Genomic DNA, 19172 nt, shown 5'->3' on the forward strand with positions numbered 1-19172 from the left:
CATGCCCTGTTGGCGGCCCTGCTGGAGGCTGGAGGGGCCCCCTCTCCCCGCGGACCGGCTGAAAAACCCCAACGGCCCGGTCCTGGTCCGCGGACCGGCGGTTGGGGACCTCTGATGTAGAGAACCTGCCGTGTCCCCAAACGCTATTAACCTGCAGATATAGGGTCAATCTGCAGGCTAATAGTGTTACACTGCTGTCTGGCTGCCTTAGTGAAAGTTCAGCTACCAGGAGAAAATAAACTTTATTCCTCCTGGGAGCCGCCAGCTTTCAGTCATAGCGGAGTGTACGGAGGGGGTACTGTCATCACTCACAGCATTGTGAGCGGTGCCTATAAGCATGCGCCGGCACTTTGACAGCTTGCTCTGCACAAGTGCGCTGAAGAGTGAGCGGTCAAAGTGCCTGGGGCATGCTTATAGCGGCCGCTCACTGTGTACTAAGGGGTGACTGTAGGCACTCCGGGCACGCCTCTGACTGAAAGCCATGTGCCTGGCTAATAACACTTGGGGACATGACGGGTTCCCTTTTAAATCTGGTTTCATGTCACATGTATTTTTTTTTTCTTCCACATAATGTTTATCACACAAAAAGTTAGAAATTTTCCCAATTTTGTCACTGGAGCAAAAAATTGCAAGAAAAAATATAAAAAAAATACGTTTAACACACTAATTAGATTTAAACAATAGGTCATTTTCTGATGACACAGTACCTCTTGGGCCTCATTCAGATGTCCGATTTTTGCATAGGAGTGCTATTCGTGTTTTTCACAAATAGCACTCGTACCCATGATATTCTATGGGACTATTCTCATGTCTGCATTTTTTCCTCAGACCAAGTAGTCTGCGGCAAATATTGGAGACATGTCAGATTTTTGATCCGAGGGTTGGATCAAACTTGGCAATGCCAGTCAATGGATCTGAGAAAAAATGGATCCACTCTCGGATCACATTCAAGTGTGGTATGATTTTCACGTATTCTCAGAATGGAGAAGGTGAAGAATTTTATTTATGTTTCTCCACGTACGAGAAAATCGGACGATCTTCATTCCGCGCTCTGGTACTTTTTTCTCGTGCGTGAAAAAATCTGATGTGTGAATGAGGCCTTAAGATGCTGTTTTGTAGGCACAGTGTCTCCATTTTGTCAAGCGTTGGTAAAGAGCCTGCACCTTTCTTACCCCACAGTAAGCAAATAATGTATAGTTTAAATTTACATGGAAACTTCATCTTGTTTAAAATATTGGACAATGATAAGGTCAGATGATTCATGCTGCATAAACCATGTACAGCATAAATCAATCACAGCCTGGCTGTGTGAGGAATATTATTGGAGGAGCATTTCAGAGAAAATATACTTTGAAAATCCGGTCAGGAACAATAGCCGAAGACCAGACTAGTCCAGCGCCACCCCCAGTCGGCTCTTCCCAACACTTCTGGATGTGTTTGTCTCCCTACCTTGAGATTTACAAAGTATATTTTCTCTGAAATGCCAGAGCGTGTGCCATGGGTGGAGTACAGTGCCCAAGTGGATGGATGGAGCACTGTGCTCTAGACCCCCCAATGTTTAGTGGAGAAATATAAAAAATAATAAAGTGAGAATTCAGTTATTACTAATGGAGTCCAATGGTTTTTCATTGGTAATACAGGTTTTGGACGTGTTTCTTACTCTATTTTGTCTCTTGTTCTGCAGCATTTTCAGTTACAAAAGGGAAGACTTGGTGTCACCCGGGTTTCTGACTTGTCCTCTCTTGACATGAAGCAAGTGCCCGCATTTGCTCTCATTGAACTGACTGCACTTTGTGATGTTTTAGAACTGGATCTAAAGAGGAATAAAGCATCCAAGCGTAGGCCTACAGGTCAGTATCTGCCTGTACTTCCATCGGTCATGTACAATATAATGGAACTGATAGATCTATTGTGATGACGTTTAGAAGACTTGTTCATTATCTTCATGAAATCATTCAGTACCAGTGTAGAGAGAAATTTCTGTGTCCCTCCTAAAGTTTACAATGTGAGCTTTTGTTTATTTTAGAGAGTCGGTTATTTGGAGTATCTCTCACCTCTCTACTGGAACAAGATCGAAAGCTGGTAACCAACACACAGGTCCCACTTATCCTGCAGGCGGTAAGGATTGAGCTATGTTATTTCAGGCTTTTTTTTTATGAAAATTGTGAAGTTGCCTATATCTTGTCTTTATTAACTTTATGGTGGAAGTGGCCCCCTTACCTTTTGGGCCTTTGTGTGACTTCAGGTTGCCCCAGTGGTATTTCCGCCCTTAAATTAGTGCCTTAGAGCTGCTCGTTCTTCTGAAATTCAGCACACCGCATTGCTAAATGAAAGGAGCCAAAATCTGTTAATTTGGAGCTTTAGCTACACAACTTAGATACAAGAATACACCCTCTCGTTTTCTCTCCTTCCCTCTGTGTATGATGGCTTAAAGTTTATTACATCCATTTAAAGCTCTTGAATCTTTTTTGTCAATTGGAAAGTGCTACTACACATAAATAGTAACCTCCACATGCACAACTTTTTAAAGGGAATTTTTTGCTACATAATGTGAGAGCAGCATAATGTAAAGACAGAGCCCCCTATTCCGGTGATGTGTCACTTACTGTGCTTCTTTCTGGGGTTTTGATAAAAATCACTTTTATCATCGTGAGATTATCACTTGAGGCAGAGCTGGACAAAATTGAGGCCCGCAGGCCACATCCGGCCCTCTGGCTATTCCAGTCCGGACCGTGGACCGAGACAGCCAAAGGGCTGAAACCGTGGTCCACAGGCTGTACTGTGTCCTTGCTCGCCATCTGTCCACTCCTGTCCGCTGTCACCAGTATCCACATCCTCTGGATGTAAGCAACTCCTTCTTCCACTAATCAGCGTGTGAGAGAACAGACGAGATGACGTCGCTTTATCGCGTCTGCTATGCGGATAGTCAGTGCACCAGAGATCGGAGCTCAGCTCTGGGAGAACAGGAGTGAGGTGAGTATGTTTTTTTTTTTTCATGTGTATGGGATGTGTGCATGTATATAGGGGCTACGTGGGAGTGCATACTGTATATAGGAGGCTATATGGGGGCTCATACTTTATACAAGGAGGTTATGTGGGGGTTCATACTGTATATAGGTGGACTGTATAGGGGCTCACACTGTATATGGTGTGCGTAACCCTGTCCACAGCATTGATTAACAGCTTAATGTGTAAACTGTCAACTTTCTGCCTATACAGTGGTGCGGGTGGGGTTATAAAGAGCTCAGCATTCATAGAGCTGATAGATCTGCAGCAGATAAACCAGTCATTGTATCAAAATAAGAGCAACTAGATCAGCAATTGACACTTTGCTGGTCTCAGGGTCCCTGTACCTACATCATGCAGCTCTCAATTACATTGCATAAACCTGCTGACAGATTCCCTTTACAAAGAATACATTGCATAGCTACATGTAGAAGTGTATAATGAACAAAGTATTTGTTAAAAAAAAAAAATAATAATAAAAATATATATATATATAATTCTCCTGACTGATACTCATGTATATACAATATATCATTATATTTGGACATCTGTTGGAACCAATACGTTTTTCTCAAAGACAATTTTGATGTTTGACATGATTCTCCTTCTTTAACAATGGAGCTCAATATTAGGTTGTATGTATTAATCATGATCTGTGGTTATCACATGTAATATAGCTATTACTATATTTTGTTTGGTAGATTCTGACTTGTCTAGAAAAGAATGGTCTGGAGCTTCAGGGCATTTTAAGAATCTGCGGGTCACAGGCACGAATGAAGGTAAAGAATCTTTCTGATGATCCAGTACATAAGGTTGGCACTAAATCTCAGTTCACTTTTGCTCTTATAATGGAATGTTTCATAGTTCCATTGTTAAATTTAATGTTCCCTTCCATGTATGGTGTCTGTGTTATTCCACCGATGTGCACATGGTGGTATGTCCACTTGAATCCGTATTTCACCATCTGTCTTAGAAGCATCCTATTTGTGTAGGCAAATACCATAACTGGCTGCCTCTTGGAACAGAGGCCGAGATGTAGCCTAACTCTCCTGGTTCAGACCACCCTGAGCGAGTGTAAAAGTATAAACTATTTTCATTTACTTTGTAGCAGAGATTGAGATGATGTTCAATAAATCTAGATTTCTGATATTTTTCCTGGCTACAGACTCATGTAATTAAGTCACATTAGTAAAGCTGATCATGAAGCTTTAGTTTAGTAGTCAGTGGTGGATCTGCCATGGACTGGTTATGTTCATGTGCACTGCAAGATGTCTCTTCTTATAAGGAATATGGACCTGTAAGAGTATGGCAGATGAAGAAACCCCTCCTGAAGATAGTATGATGACTGTGATGTGGTATAATAATATATTAAGTATGTGTTCACCCCAAGTGAACACATATTTTAAGATGACATTAATGCGGTCAAAACCATGCCCACTTGCAGCCGACCAATTAAATTGATGAGTGGACAAGGTTTTAGACTTGGTGAGAGCCATTAAGGGAATTTAGTGTCTCTCACTGGGGTGCTGGTGTGGCGCCCCTGAGGGTTCAACCGCCACAGGGATGCTGCACTTCTTTAATGGAGTGTAGTGTTCCTCCTCTGAGGTAAGGCCAGTGTGATGGTAGTGACCTAGCCTTTTGCATCCAACACCACACTTCTCCACCAGAGGGGGCAAGTATTCACTAGGTGCTGCTCCCCTGGTTACAAGGAGACTGGGGAACCAAGAGTGAGGGGGGGAACCAGTTAGTGGGTGAGGGTGGAGGACTTACAAGTTAGTTACACCTTAGATTTCATATTTAATAGAAAGCCATCTTTGATCTTGGTCTTGGTTGCTGTCAAACTACTGTGTGTAATGTGACCTCCCTCCGGGAGCGCAGATCCTGTGTGGGCCTGCACCGGCAAGTGACACAGCCCTCGTACCCTGGCCTTGGGACGAGAGTTAGGTTACAGACCAGGAATGTCTCAACCCGGCCAAGGACCAGGATCAAGAAGGCCCGGAGCTTGAGAGTGTGGCTCCACAGCAAATGGATCCCAGGCAGGATGCAGACAGAGCGGTGTACGCCACCTGTCCTCGCCATGCTGATATATTCAGAGGGACTCCAGCTGCAAAAGGGGTACCGGCCCCCGACACCCGACCTTGCTACTCTATGTCCTGGTCAGCAAAGCCCGGTAGGCCCAGAGGATCCCACCGGGTATCGGACGGAGCGGAGCTGCCACCCGTGCCCGTGTTCTGAGAGGAGTTCAGAGGGAGTCCCGGCCTATTTGCACACACATGGACAGGAAAGGATTCGGTCTGTAGTTCAGGAACACTCTGGTGTAGGGTCCCGACTGAATGCTGGACTTGCTCGGAGGTTGTCGGACCCCCGTCCCTGGTGACCGCAGGACTCCGCGGGGAGCAGGGAGTCGCCTTCCTCTGCCATCTAAGTGAGTAAAGCCTTGGAAGTTCACCCCTATGGCCTCCGGACTGTTATTTCTGCGCCACACCGCGGGATGCGGGATCCCTTCTCCTCAACTACTACCCCCTCCATCCTGTCCCTCTGCCCTGAGGCCCTGCTCCGCCTGTGGGGAGTAGTAAGAACTTTAGCCGCCATACCACCATGCCTCAGCGGACTGCGGCGGTGCTGGTGTCCCTTCACCAGGCACCACAGGTGGCGTAGTCGTTAATTAGCCACTCAACCCGGACAAGCACGCACCGTCTCTTTTTTAACTGTGACTGCCCTGAGCACGGGTCGGGCCCGGGCCACGGCTGCATCCCACCTCTCCATCACAGGGCTCGACACAGAGTCCCCCAACACCCAGGGTAAAACACGGGCTTTACGAGTAGAGGCGTCACACTGGCTCCCTTCGTTCACAGCAGAGAGTCGGCTCTTTGTCTTGGTTCGTTCGCAAATGACCAATCACTAGTGATTAGCTCGAATAGAAGAAGGATGTGGGTCACATTGCTGGGGTGTGTGTGATGGAAACATTGCAGAGGTATCAAACCCTGCAATTAATTGTACTATAAAAGTGGCAGAAACATCCAATCACTGCTGAAAGACCCTTAAAGTAGGTGTTTGGTATAAAACAAGTCTGCAGTCACTCTGTGCCTGATCACCGGCCTCAGAGGACTGTAGCAGCGCTGGTGAGTCTCACCAGACACCACGGGTGGCGTCACGAACTTTCCCCTTTCCCATACACCTTTTCCCCCCCATTATTCCTTGCTTTTAAGAGTGACCCCAGGGTACGGCCCCGGGAGCCGGCCACCGCGGCATCCCCCAAAAACCAAACAGCAAGGCCCGGGCGCCGAGTCCCCATCCCTTGGGCACGTCATATATAGCTCACTTCTGCAGTAATACCCGTGCCCTGACCTGGTCTGCCTAGTCTTGTTTCAGGACCTGCTTACACAGTGACTCTTCAGCCCCACTCCTTCTAGCTTCCTTGGGCCCACAACCCACACCTCTGTGTTGAGTTCATGCCATACTCGCCACAGATGGCTCCCTCCTGTCATACTCACTTTTCCAGTGTTAAAGAGGTTGTCCGGTCCAAAGCAACAAGTCTGCAGTCACTTTATGTGACTGCAGACTTCTGAATCCTCACAGCCCATGCACTTTGAGTATTCTCCGGTGTCCGCACCAGGAACCGCAGCCATATGACCGCAAGTACGTGATAGGCATACTTCTTGACGGATTCCAACAAGATTGTTTCCGGCCTCGCACAATGCACTTGCATGGAGCGCCCAGAAAATAGGCCAGTTTGATTCTGGCCAGGAGTATGCATATCGCATACTTGTGGTCACGTGACCGCCGTTCCAGGCGCTGACACTAGAGAATACTCGCAGTGTGTGTGCTGTGAGGATTCATAAGTCTGCAGTCACATAAAGTGACTGCAAACTTGTTGTTTTAGACCAGACAACCTCTTTAACACTGGAAAAGTGAGTATAGACACAACACCTGCAGAAGCCTGATGTGCTGTAGTAGCAGCCCTGTATCTGGAGGAGAGTATCATGATGTTCTGGCTGCGCTTATGGAAAGGATGAGATCCGGACCTCCTCCTTCGTAAGCACAACCCACACATCGTGATAATCTCCACTTTGCCAGAGTCAGACCATAACACACACACACAATAAAAAGATTATGTAAAAGGAGACACAGGAGTTATAATGGCTAAAACATACATATGTTATTTCTAAATACAAAAATTTCATATAAACAACAAACACTGGTAGCTGACGGCAACAAATGTGCAGCCAATTCCTCCACAACCCAAAAACGAGACCCTAGCAAGAAATTTCATAATAGGCTGCAAAAATAGAACTATAAAGTGCTGCACAGGTATGGCATGTAAACAATCACCATCGTTTAACAAATGCCAATATAAGTGTATCTGGAACGTCCATAAACAATTTTCATATAAATGGGCTACTTAATCCTATGATGATCTTACCAGTAGTAAGTAGCTATGGGCCGTGGGTGGAAGAGGCAGCACAAGGGGCACAGTGGTGGACCCTGACGCTCGTTTCGCAGCGTACACAGCCGCTTTCTCAAGGGGCAGTAATTAATAGTGACTAGAGGGCCTTATTTAAGCCCCCTGAGGCCTCACGTGACCAATCACATGGTCAGAAGAAGGGGGCATGTCTTTCTCCCTCTCCCGAATGCTCAAAGTCGGCCATGCACAGCCAGCCCAGGTGCCGAGCACCCACCCAGGCTGTCAAGATGCACCGCGCATGCGCGGGCACCCGGCGCTGGAAGTGCCCGAGCACCCGCAGGCGTCATGTATACGACCGGGTGCGCGCCCGGCCACCAGAGGAGGCAGCGCATGCGCACTGCTCCGGAGGAGGTTAAGGAATTAGTGCAATGAAAACAACCAATTACTGGTCAGTACACACAATACTGGATACAAACGGGAACACAAAACACACATAGTGAGTGCATATGCTTAATTGGAGAGATAATGACAGAGTAGTAATTCAGCAAAATACATAAAGCATAATTCAATATTTAAGTAGTATTCATCTTCAGGCGTCCAGGCAGAATTGCCTGCAGACGACTCAATCCATAACGCACCCACACTGTAGGATAGGGGAGACGAGCGGGGAAGAGAAAACCTCTCAGTCCAGACAAAACTAAGGAAGATTATTAAAAAGACAATTAGTAATAAAATATAAAACCTGAAAAATAATAGGTAACCACCCACCACACAAAAGAGGAGGCGGTGAAGTGGAAAAGACATGCATGAATAGTCAATAAGCAGCATTAAAGGGACGGAGAAAATACTCCCACTCCCACCATAGTAGTAATATTTGGGATATTCAGCTAACAAAAAGAACCTGTTTCACTTGTGCCTAGAGACGTAGCGCTACACCTTGAACCATGTGTACCTTACAGACTGAACAGTATAGTGCCGACAGCGCTAAAGTATGAGATCAGTTGTGGTCCCATCAGTGAGATAACTTGAAGCTTGTGGGCTCAAGTGCAACATATCCAACTAGGCTCAAAACTATCAAAGGAGTTTTTCTCATATGGGCCAAAGGAAACTTCTGGGTACCCTTTGGCTTCAGAGCCATGGTGTGACTAAAAACCATTCTCTATCATTACGCCTCTGTTTCCCATAATGACTTCCATGAGGTTGGTTGCCTGTTTCAATGACTGTTAATTTGTGTGTAAGTAAATGTGTGAATACATGTGTTTATAAGCCACATAACTGTATTATTGTTATACGTGTTAGATTATAATTTCACTATATTTTTTTTTTTTTTTTTTTTTGTTCCCTTTAGTCCTTACAGCAGCGTTTAGAGAAAAACTTTTATGCTGGCCTCTTCTCCTGGGATGAAGTTAATCCACATGATGCTGCCGGGCTCCTGAAGCTCTTCCTCCGAGAGCTGCCTGCCCCATTGCTTACTGCTGAATATCTACCTGCCTTCACTGCTGTACAGAGTAAGTTATACCTTTTTGTGTCTCCCCATATTCCCTCATAAATTTGTGCATCCTATTCTAATCTTCAAAATATGATCAGAATAGGACATACACTGAGTTTCAGGATCTCATTCTTGGATGTGTCATTTTAACGGATGTCTGAATAAAAACCAAGGGGCAGTGGCCCAGAGCAAAGAATTAATCCCAATGCACATATATAAATGGTAAACCAAAAAACCAAGTGTGCAGGATGTACGTAGGTAGAGATATAAAAAACGGCAACATGCACAGACACATGGAGAAAATGGCGGGTGAGCCAATCAGCCAATCAAGATATTGCATGTGAAAAATATAATTATTTAATTATGAGGCACAGGAAAAGACAGAAGGCCGTTAAACGTCAAAGGAAACCCATCATAGAATACAGGGTAAATATAAATTGTAGGGGTTACAGTGTACCAAAAATCACTCTGAGAAGAAAACAGTTTCCATAAATGTCAAAGTTAGTGTTTTAACAGGAAGAGAAACGATGCCAGCGTCCAAGTCAGGGTGAGCTGACTGCGTTTTTCTTAAATAAGTGGTATAATAGTGTCTCATCCACCATATACCCGATGCGCGTTTCTCAAGTGCTTTGTCTGGAGTGTACCACTACATCCACCCAGGATGAAGCAGTTGCAAAACACACTTTGGGTATATGGTGAGTGAGCCACTGTTATACCACTAACTTTGGCATTTATGGAATCTGTTTTCTAATCAGAATGGACATTTAGTCCACTGTTACCCTATTATTTATATTTACCCTGTATTCTATGATTATTTTCTTTCACGTTATCATTACCTTCTTATGTCTGAGGAGATTCCTCTGCCTTATATTTATATATCTATATTTTTGTATGCAATTTCTTGATTTGGCTCACCGGCCTTTTTCTGTGTGTGTGTGTGTGTGTGTGTGTGTGTGTGTGTGTGTGTGTGTGTGTGTGTGTATATATGGCATTTTTTATGTCTTTTAATAATATGTAATACAATCTATATGCATTTTTATTGAACATGTCACTACCTACACCCTGCACATTTGTTTTGTTGATTCACCTATGTCTGAATAGATCCATTTAAGTCAATGGGTCTGGGTGTTGTCCGATAAAAAATCGGGGAGCACTTGGACATTTCACATGGTTATGTGAATGCACCCTTATGTGAAGAAACTCCAGAATACACAATATGTGCTGTGTGAAGATGATAAAACCTGTGATTATCATCATTGTACAATGGGAGAACTGGTTTATCTTGCATATTTGCCCTATATTGTCTTTGCTGGCTGTGTGTGTGTGTGTGTGTGTGTGTGTGTGTGTGTGTGTGTGTGTGTGTGTGTTTTTTTTTTTTTATTGTTTTACTGTGTTATATAATGGAGAAACTGATAGGTTGTGTCTTTTTTATGTAGAAATCACTAATTTGAAGCAAAGGCTCCAAGCTCTGAACCTTCTTATCTTGGTGCTTCCAGAGGCAAACCGCAGCACCTTAAAGGTAGCATTCTTTTATACTTTGATACAATCTGTCCTTGATCTGTTCACTTGACAGCATTACAGTCTCAGTTCTTTAGTTGAAAGTTCTATAGATTTTGTATTTATGTTTACAAAATACATACCTTCTTCTACCATGTTCAAAATAAAATTGCATTAAAATGAAAATAATTTCCTCAACCATGAGGAGACCTGTCGGCTCTCTTGACATGTCTGTATTAGTAATTCCTCATGAAGTAACCTTTCTGGAGCATCTTCTCTTAAATCTTCCATTGTGCCGTTCCTCTGTTATTCCTCCTAGAAATACTGTATATAAACAGACAAAGGTTACAATTTATGGGTCTGTCCAGACAATCTGACACTGTCCAATTGGACAACCTCTTTCACAATTGTAACATACAGTTGTCAATTCATTCATGAACATTCAGGAGGAAAAGCAGAGGAACAGAATAATATAAAGATTTGAGCAAAGATGTTCCAGAATTTTTTCTCCAGTGGCATCCTCTTGAATGAATGGTCATTTCTTTGGTGTACAATGTATTTTTGTGCAGTTGCCTTTAGTAACCATACCATTTTTATTCCCCTAACTTGTAGGCATTGCTAGGGTTTCTCCGTAAAGTGGCTTCTCATGAAAAACGTAATCTTATGTCGCTGTGGAACATTGCCACCATCATGGCACCTAACCTTTTTCTCTATAGAGGGAGCTGTGGCAGGAGCCACGAAGGTGGAGAGAAGCAGCAGGCAGAGGGGGTGGCTGGCCTGGTCATGGCCATGGTACACTACCAAGACTTGTTATGGACAGTGAGTTCCCTTTAATGTGTATGAATGTATACTGTCATATTCATATAAGTGGATCTATATTACTGACTTTTCTCTTAAGTTTATGAAGCCTCACGTACTATATAAAAGTATATAAGACAATGCCATGTTTGGGGTAGCCCACAGATATTGACATCCTTTATATTAAAGGGGTTTTCCCATGAGCGGACGTTCTTTTTAATCGATAGATCTTGGAATAATAATAAGTTCCACAATTGGATGTGTTTAAATTTAAATGTTCCTGTGCAGAGATAATCTTATAAATGTGCCCCTGCTGTGTACTGTGTAATGGCTGTGTCTGACCGTGCAGGAACATGGTCTGATCATACCACATCTCCTGGGCAGGGGAGGAAGCAAAAGAGTATACAGACATTACAGGAGGGGATCACAACTGATTCTTTTTGAGAGGTAAAACATTTCTCTGCCTGTATTTAAACAATGTTTTACTTCAAAAGAAAGAATCAGTTCTGATCCCATACTGTAATGTCTGTATACTCTTTTGCTTTCTCCCCTGCCCAGGAGATGTGGTATGATCAAACCATGTCCCTGTACGGTCAGACACAGACATTACATGGGGGAACATTTATAAGATTATCTCAGCACAGGAACATTTTATTTAAAAACATCCATTTGTGGAAATTATTATTATTCCAAGATCTATTTATTAAAATGAACTTTTGTTTGTGGGAAAACCCCCTTTAAGTCTAGCGGTATTATTGGATCCCACCATCATTACTATTATAGCCACATGTACACTAGTGTAAAGTGTATAGAAAAAAAATCCTATGTTCTACTACGACCGTGCTACGGCTCGATTTCACAGGAGCCCCAAATTCTGCTAAGAAACTGTCCAGGACCATGTTTTTATACTGGGTAAAAGGGGGATGGATGCAGAATGGGGGTTATAGGAGGTCTAAAAATAAGCAAATTCCCATAGTCCATGTTTTCTAGGTGCTCCCATTGATGAGAACCCACAGAGAGTGACAAAACCATTCAGTACTATTTAGCTGTGTGTAGTGTCATTGTTTCGGAACTTAGTTTATATGGGTACCACATGGCTGTGTTCTATGTGGCAGTATTGTATGGCCGTATTATCTTTGCGATATCATTTGGGCTGAATGTTTGAGAAAAGTAGGGTGGCTACTTTTCTTCTTGCCTATAGTCTCTCACTTTCTCTAAAAAATCGTTTGCGGCTGCTTTGAACGCAATTTCTATTCTGGTCTATCTTTGTTAAAAGGGGTTGTCCAGTCCACTAGTCTGCAGACTTATGAATCCCCCCAGTACATGCAGTGTGCACTGCGGGGATTCGTTGGGACCGGAGGGTATGTATGACTTTACATACTCCCGGCCAGTGGGCACGGCCTCAATTCCATACACTAGTATGGAGTGAGGTCTTGCCCTCTAGTCGGCCATGGCCATTGGACATCTGCGTTACTTGACGGGGTGGGGCCTTGCTTTATACAAGTATATGGAGAGAGGCCATGCACACTAGACTGGCCCTGGCTGGGAGTGTGTGCAACTCATACATATCCTCCAGTCTTGGCTCAGAAACCGGCGAATCCCCGCAGTGCACAGTGCGTACTCTGGGGGGATTCATAAGTCTGCAGTCACACAGAGTAAGTGCCAACTTATTGATTTAAGATCAAATATCTGTAGGTTGAAAATGATTTATGTCCGACTGTAGTTTAGTTTAGTGTTTGGATATTTATGTGCCATTCCATTATGCTGTTGCATTTATATTTTTTCAGGTACCCACCTTCTTACTGTCTCAGGTCCGAAAGCTGAATGAGAACACCAGTAAGAGATCCAATGAACGGCGGCTTCTCAATTTCCTTCGTAAAATCAACATTGAGAAGGAAAGGCCAGAGAAGAACCACACAGAGGTGGGTAGATGTTTCAGGGGCTCGACAAAGACTCATGCTACATTTTTTCCATACGTTTTATTTTTTTGTCAGTTAACTTACTGGCATGGTGCAATGAAGATATTCAGTTTTATTTGTCGTTTATGCATGCACCAAGTATCTACATGGCCTTCAACATGGCTCCCACAAGTATTGTCTTTTGGCGTTCCCAAATTTCTGACACCATCCTATTAATCTGAATGGGGTTTGCAGAAATCCATATACAGTGCATGCTGTAGAAATAACCCCAATCAAATGTATTTAATGTATTTTCAGTGCTAGACATTTCTGCAACAAATCTGCTGCATATGAATATACTCTTATATTAAAGGACACAGGATTCCATTGTCACATCACATCATAACTAGATAGATTTGTCCAAGGCCAGAGTTGAGGGTACCAACTTCTTTGGTAATCGTTAAGATAACCAGTCATTCTGCTCCCCGAGATATGGCTAGAACTAGCCAAAACCTGAGTAGATTCCATAATGCTTTGAAGAAAGAAGACAACTTGAAGGAATAGCTTCACATGCAACATTTTCTCAATTTTGTCTTTCACTAATGAGTACATGTTACAGCGACCTATTTTAATTTTGAAATTCACAAATTCTAATAAAATAAAACCACTATTTTCTGTCTGTTCCTTATTGTCAGGCCTGTAAACAAGTAAAGATACGAGCATCTCTGTTTGTGAAGGACTCCTTGGCTGTCCAACTGAATGAGGGCACGCAAGCTGCAGATGTCCTAAAGAAATTCCAGGAGCATGTGAATCAACGCAGCTGGCAAATGGTCAGCACCATGGGCCTGATCAAATGGTACAAACCTTATATTTACCTAAGTATTTGTGTAAAGATTATCTGAAAATGTATATAAATATTTTAGACATTTTTACTTTAATGGTAAATCTTTTTGGCTAAAAATAATTTTTACAATAAAATGTTATTATACTTGTGCACCTTTTACACTTTTACCACCTGTGTATCACAGTACAGAATGGACTGCAGAATTAGTTAACTTTGAATCTGTCAGTGAGCTTGTGCTGAAGGCAGGGTCTGTAGCCATCCTCTCCCTTCTTAACCCATCTAAGCTGATTTATGATTACATGAAAGTTCAGTGGGGTCATAAATTAAGCTTAGAACATGGTTCAGAAAAAGAGATAAAAGTTACAAACTCTGCTGTAAAATTATTTCACGAATGGATTACACTGCCAACTCACTCTGCATTCTGCTATATAGTATAAACAGTTTATAAAAGCAAAACTGTCCAATATTGTGCCTAAACCACATGTTTGGTATTTCTGAAGAAATGAGAACCCGCTTAATTTACGGGTGCGTGTCTCCAGAGGCACTAGCTGGGCATAATGTACAGGCACTGCAATTGCAGATTTACAATTTTCACTTAGCAACATCCATTGCTGCTCGTTTCTGGAAAATACCCATGAAGTCAAAATCGTCACTACACCTGTAGATACATTCCCAGAGGGGTGTAATTTACAAAATGGGGTCACTTGATGGTGGATTCTACTCTTCTGGTACTTAGGAGCACTGTATATGGAGCCTGCAAGCTATTCTGCGATAATTTGTTCTCTAAGAGTAAAATAGCGCTCCGTCCCTCCCGAGTCTCGCTGTATGGCTAAGCAATACAGTACAGCCACATATGGGGTATTGCTACGTTCAGCAGAAATTGTGACAAATCTTGTTGATATTTTTACTCATTTCACTGTTTGAAAATGTAAAATCTGGGGCTAAAACAACATTTTTGTGGCAAAAAGGTAATTATTTTTTTCCCCTCACCCATGACAGCACACCTTGAGAGAGGGATCCGCCCCACCAAGGACAGGAAACCATCTGAAATAAAAGGGCGGTACCTCTCCCTCGCTTCAGTTGGTTTCCTGTCCTTGATGGGAACCTGTCTGAAAGGAAGATGTCCATACTTACCTGGGCCTGTTCCGGTGTGGAAGAGTGGGCACCAGCCTGTGCATCGGGTTCCAGGTTCCAGAAGCGCTGTCCGCGGTTCCCTGGAGCCGTGTCCGAGCGTGCGCAGGCGGTGAGGAGGGCTCCGGCTCCCCGCAGACTGCTGCGCTGTCCTCTCCCTGCAGCAGCAGCAGGCTCCTGGCTGGCCGCACCCCGGGAGCGGAGCCTTCCGGGTGTGACGCGCCTGACGTCACGGCGCGGTGCACACTGGAAGAAGCGTGCCCGATGACGTCAGGGGGCGGCACCCGGATCCATCATGGCGGCGCCCTGTAAGCGCTTGCTGGCCGGCTTTTGAAACCTCGGCCGGCGGGCGTCAGGACGGGGGAGGACACCTGATCCGGAGGAGGTTCCGGATGTGCCCTATTTAAGGTGGGGGGGTTGTCCTGGTCAAACGCTGCCTATATTCATGCTTGTAGTATGGCAGCTATGGCAGGCCAGGACAGCCAGGAGCAGCAGCAGCTGACCCCTCCATCTCAACAATGCCAGCGGAAGAAGCAGTCTGACGCCTCTCACACGGACAGCCGCTCCAGCAACCGTTGCGGCAGCAGAAGAAGTAAGGTGTCGGACGCTTCAGGGCCATCCGGAAGGGATTCATCTTATGTCCCGCCACAGCCTCCAAATCCGGTACCCTTTTGTGACTTCAGGGGTGAGTGATGTTTGTGAATGTCACTTAATAGTAATGGAAAGTTATTATGTGCTTCATTCCTTAGGAACCTAAGAAGAGTAGCGCCAAACAGAAGCACAGGGTTTGTGAAGTCCCCCTTTCCATAGATTGGCAGAAACAGCTTTGTGCTAGCTGTATTGACCAAACCATAGCGGAGAGCACCCCGGAGTTTGCTTCTAATTTGAGGTCTGTAATCCGTACAGAGGTTCAAGATTCCCTAAAAGGCTTACTTAAGGGGAAAAAGAGATCCCATATGGATATCTCCTCTGACTATGATTCATCCTCCCAGTCAGAAGATCCATGCCGCAGTGATTCATCATTCTCTTCTTCATCAGACAGTGGTAGGCCCTGTTTTCCTTTTGAGGATACGGACAAGTTGGTCAGATCTACCATGGGGTTGAGGGAGGTGAAGGCAGCCTGGTCCCAGGAAGACATTATGTTCGCAGGCCTGGTGGAAAAAAAGAGACGCTCCTTTCCAGTGAATCCTAAAATTCAGACCCTTATAGACCGGGAATGGAGGAAGCCTGAGAAATCGGGAGTGTTGCCCTCATCCTCTAAAAGAAGGTACCGCTTTGAGGATAGTGTCTCTGGGTCCTGGGATAAAATTCCTAAAGTTGACGGGTCTGTTGCCCGATCATCCAAAAAAATCGTCCCTACCCCTGGAAGATTCGGGCAGTCTAAAGGATGCTCTAGATAAGAAGGCAGATTCCTTCCTGCGTCACACCTGGGAAGCGGCTGCAGGGGGCCTGAAACCAGCGGTAGCAGGCACTTATGTCGCTAGGTCACTCATAGTGTGGCTTCAACAATTAGAAGACCAGCTCAAGGAAAAAAAGATATCCAGAGATATCCAGAGATAAAATCCTCTCCAATCTACCTTTACTACAGGCAGCGTCCGCATTCCCTGCCGACTCCTCAGCGTATTCGGTTAAACTCGCTGACAGGTCTGCTAACTTATCTAACACTGCCAGACGAGCCCTGTGGCTCAAGAGTTGCCCAGGAGACCTGCAGTCTAAACATACACTTTGTTCCCTTCCTTGTGATGGTAAACTCTTGTTTGGCCAAAAACTGGATGAGCTTTTGGAGAAGGCTGGCGACAGGAAGAGAGGTTTCCCAGGGTTCACGGGGGACCCAAAAAGGTCCTACTTTTGGAGGAAAAGATTTAACCGGGGTCGCTCTCTGGGAGAAAGGAAAAGATGGGAGCCCAGATCTAAAAAAGACTCTGGTTACATGTTTGGGGGGCCATCCTCCAGTACCAAAAAATCTCCCCAATGACGCAGGGCTAGAGGTCGGGGGAAGGCTTTCCCATTTTATCCCAGCTTGGGAAGCCATTACTTCAAATTCCTGGGTGTTGAGTATCATAAAGATACGCTTCAGTCAAGTGCCCCACCGAACCTTCATGATCACCTCCAGGAGGAAGTCCAGGGGGGAGCAGATAGCCCTAGAGTCGGAGGTGCTAGATTTAGTCAACAAGCAGGTCCTTCATGAAGTTCCAGGTTCTCAATGGGAAAGGGGATTTTATTCCCCCCTATTTGTGCTAAAAAAAACAAATGGGTCCTTAAGGATCATTATCAACCTCAAAAGTCTAAATCAGCTGATAGAGAACCAAACTTTCAAAATGGAATCGGTGAACTCTGCAGTAAAACTCCTAAACCACAATTGTTTCATGGCAGTTATCGACTTAAAAGATGCCTATTATCACGTCCCAATCCATCCAGACTACCAGAAGTACCTAAGGGTAGCCCTATTCATCCAAGGGGAATTAAGACATTTCCAGTTTACTGCCCTACCTTTTGGTCTCTCGATAGCACCGAGAGTGTTTACAAAGGTTATAGTGGAGGTGACATCTTTTCTCCGAATCAAAAACGTGGTGATCGTTCCCTACCTGGACGACTTTCTTGTAATAGGGAAATCGGAGGACCACTGCTCCTCTCAACTTTTAGAGGTCAGGACAGCCTTACATCAGCTAGGATGGTTGATAAATATTCAAAAATCAAAACTATCCCCCTCAATGACTCAGATCTTTCTGGGCTTGACCCTAAATTTCCAACTCCAAGCCTGCTTCCTCCCGGAAGACAAGGTTTGCAAAATAATCGGCCTGGTCTCAAGGGCCATAAAGTCTCCAGTCATGTCCCTACTGGGCTCCTTGACGTCCTGTCTCCCGGCAGTCAAATGGGCTCAAGGTCATATGAGGCTTCTTCAGTGGGAGGTCCTGTCAGCACAAAAATCCTTCAACGGACATTTACAAAAAAGACTATCTCTTTCCTTGGAGATGGTAGACTCCCTCTCATGGTGGATAAACAGGGAGAATCTGACCTCAGGCTTGCAGTGGTCCAGACCAGTCGACCATACAATTACAACAGATGCAAGTGGCTCCGGCTGGGGGGGGGGGGTCGTCATCTAGCAGATCTCTCGGTTCAGGGGCTCTGGCTACGTCATGAGATAGGGACATCATCGAACCTAAAAGAGCTTTTGGCAGTGGAGAAATCCCTGATAGGCTTCCTTCCCCACATACAGGGTCGCCATGTCCAGATCAGGTCCGACAATGGGACGACAGTAGCTTATATAAATCACCAGGGAGGAACAAGATCACGCTTCCTGATGGTAGTGGCAAACAGGATCCTGCATCTAGCAGAACAGCAACTCCCATCCCTCAGTGCTCTTTACATCTGGGGGGTAGAAAATTCAAAAGCAGATTTCCTCAGTCGCCACACTTTAAGACAGGGAGAGTGGGCTCTAAACCCAATAGTCTTCCAACAGATTATCCAGCTATGGGGGTTAACGGACATAGATTTGTTCGCCACCAGGGTGAACAGGAAGGTGGAGAGATTCGGTTCACTAGATCCAACAGAGAATCCCTATGCTGTAGACGCTCTCCACATACCCTGGAAGTTCAGGAAGGCCTACGCATTTCCACCGATAGTAATGATCCCGGCAGTTGTGAGGAAAATTCGGGAGGAGGGGGCAAGGATAATTCTAATAGCCCCCATTTTGGCCAAAAAGACCCTGGTTCTCCCTGCTTCGCCTAATGTCTGTCTCGGATCCCTGGGTTCTGCCGGACAGGCCGGACCTTCTCATCCAGGGACCGATGTTCCATGCACAAGCCAAAGGTTTCCATCTGGCGGCTTGGAATTTGAGAGGTTGTTACTGAACAATAGGGGGTTTTCACCAGGCCTATTGGGTAGTAGGAATCCCATAACAGCTAAGATTTATAGCAGAATCTGGGGAAATTCCTGGGTTTTATAGACTCCCCGTTGTCGGATAAACCTCCAATTAAAGATGTCCTAGAGTTTTTACAGAAGGGATGTGACCTGGGGTTAGCTACGGGAACACTTAATGTTCAGGTGTCCCCCCTAGGGGCGCTCTATAATTGCAACCTGAGACACGTGGGTCTCTAGATTCAT

General features: G+C 44.8%; 1 protein-coding gene across 5 annotated transcripts in view; it reads left to right on the top strand.

Moving 5' to 3' along the window:
- ARHGAP40 (Rho GTPase activating protein 40) overlaps positions 1-19172 on the top strand; it is a 151580-nt gene that overhangs the window by 125964 nt on the left and 6444 nt on the right. For all 5 annotated transcript variants that reach the window (XM_073683794.1, XM_073683795.1, XM_073683796.1 and 2 more), the window contains exons 6-13: positions 1685-1850; positions 2027-2118; positions 3708-3785; positions 8760-8919; positions 10337-10419; positions 11010-11216; positions 12983-13117; positions 13789-13949. In XM_073683794.1, the coding sequence (XP_073539895.1) occupies positions 1685-1850; positions 2027-2118; positions 3708-3785; positions 8760-8919; positions 10337-10419; positions 11010-11216; positions 12983-13117; positions 13789-13949 (1082 nt within the window). The remainder of the gene's footprint in view (positions 1-1684; positions 1851-2026; positions 2119-3707; positions 3786-8759; positions 8920-10336; positions 10420-11009; positions 11217-12982; positions 13118-13788; positions 13950-19172) is intronic.

The sequence above is a fragment of the Phyllobates terribilis genome, unplaced genomic scaffold (assembly GCF_046119375.1).
Source record: "Phyllobates terribilis strain yellow unplaced genomic scaffold, ASM4611937v1 Scaffold_5__5_contigs__length_657084704, whole genome shotgun sequence".
In the NCBI taxonomy this organism is placed as follows: Eukaryota; Metazoa; Chordata; class Amphibia; order Anura; family Dendrobatidae; genus Phyllobates; species Phyllobates terribilis.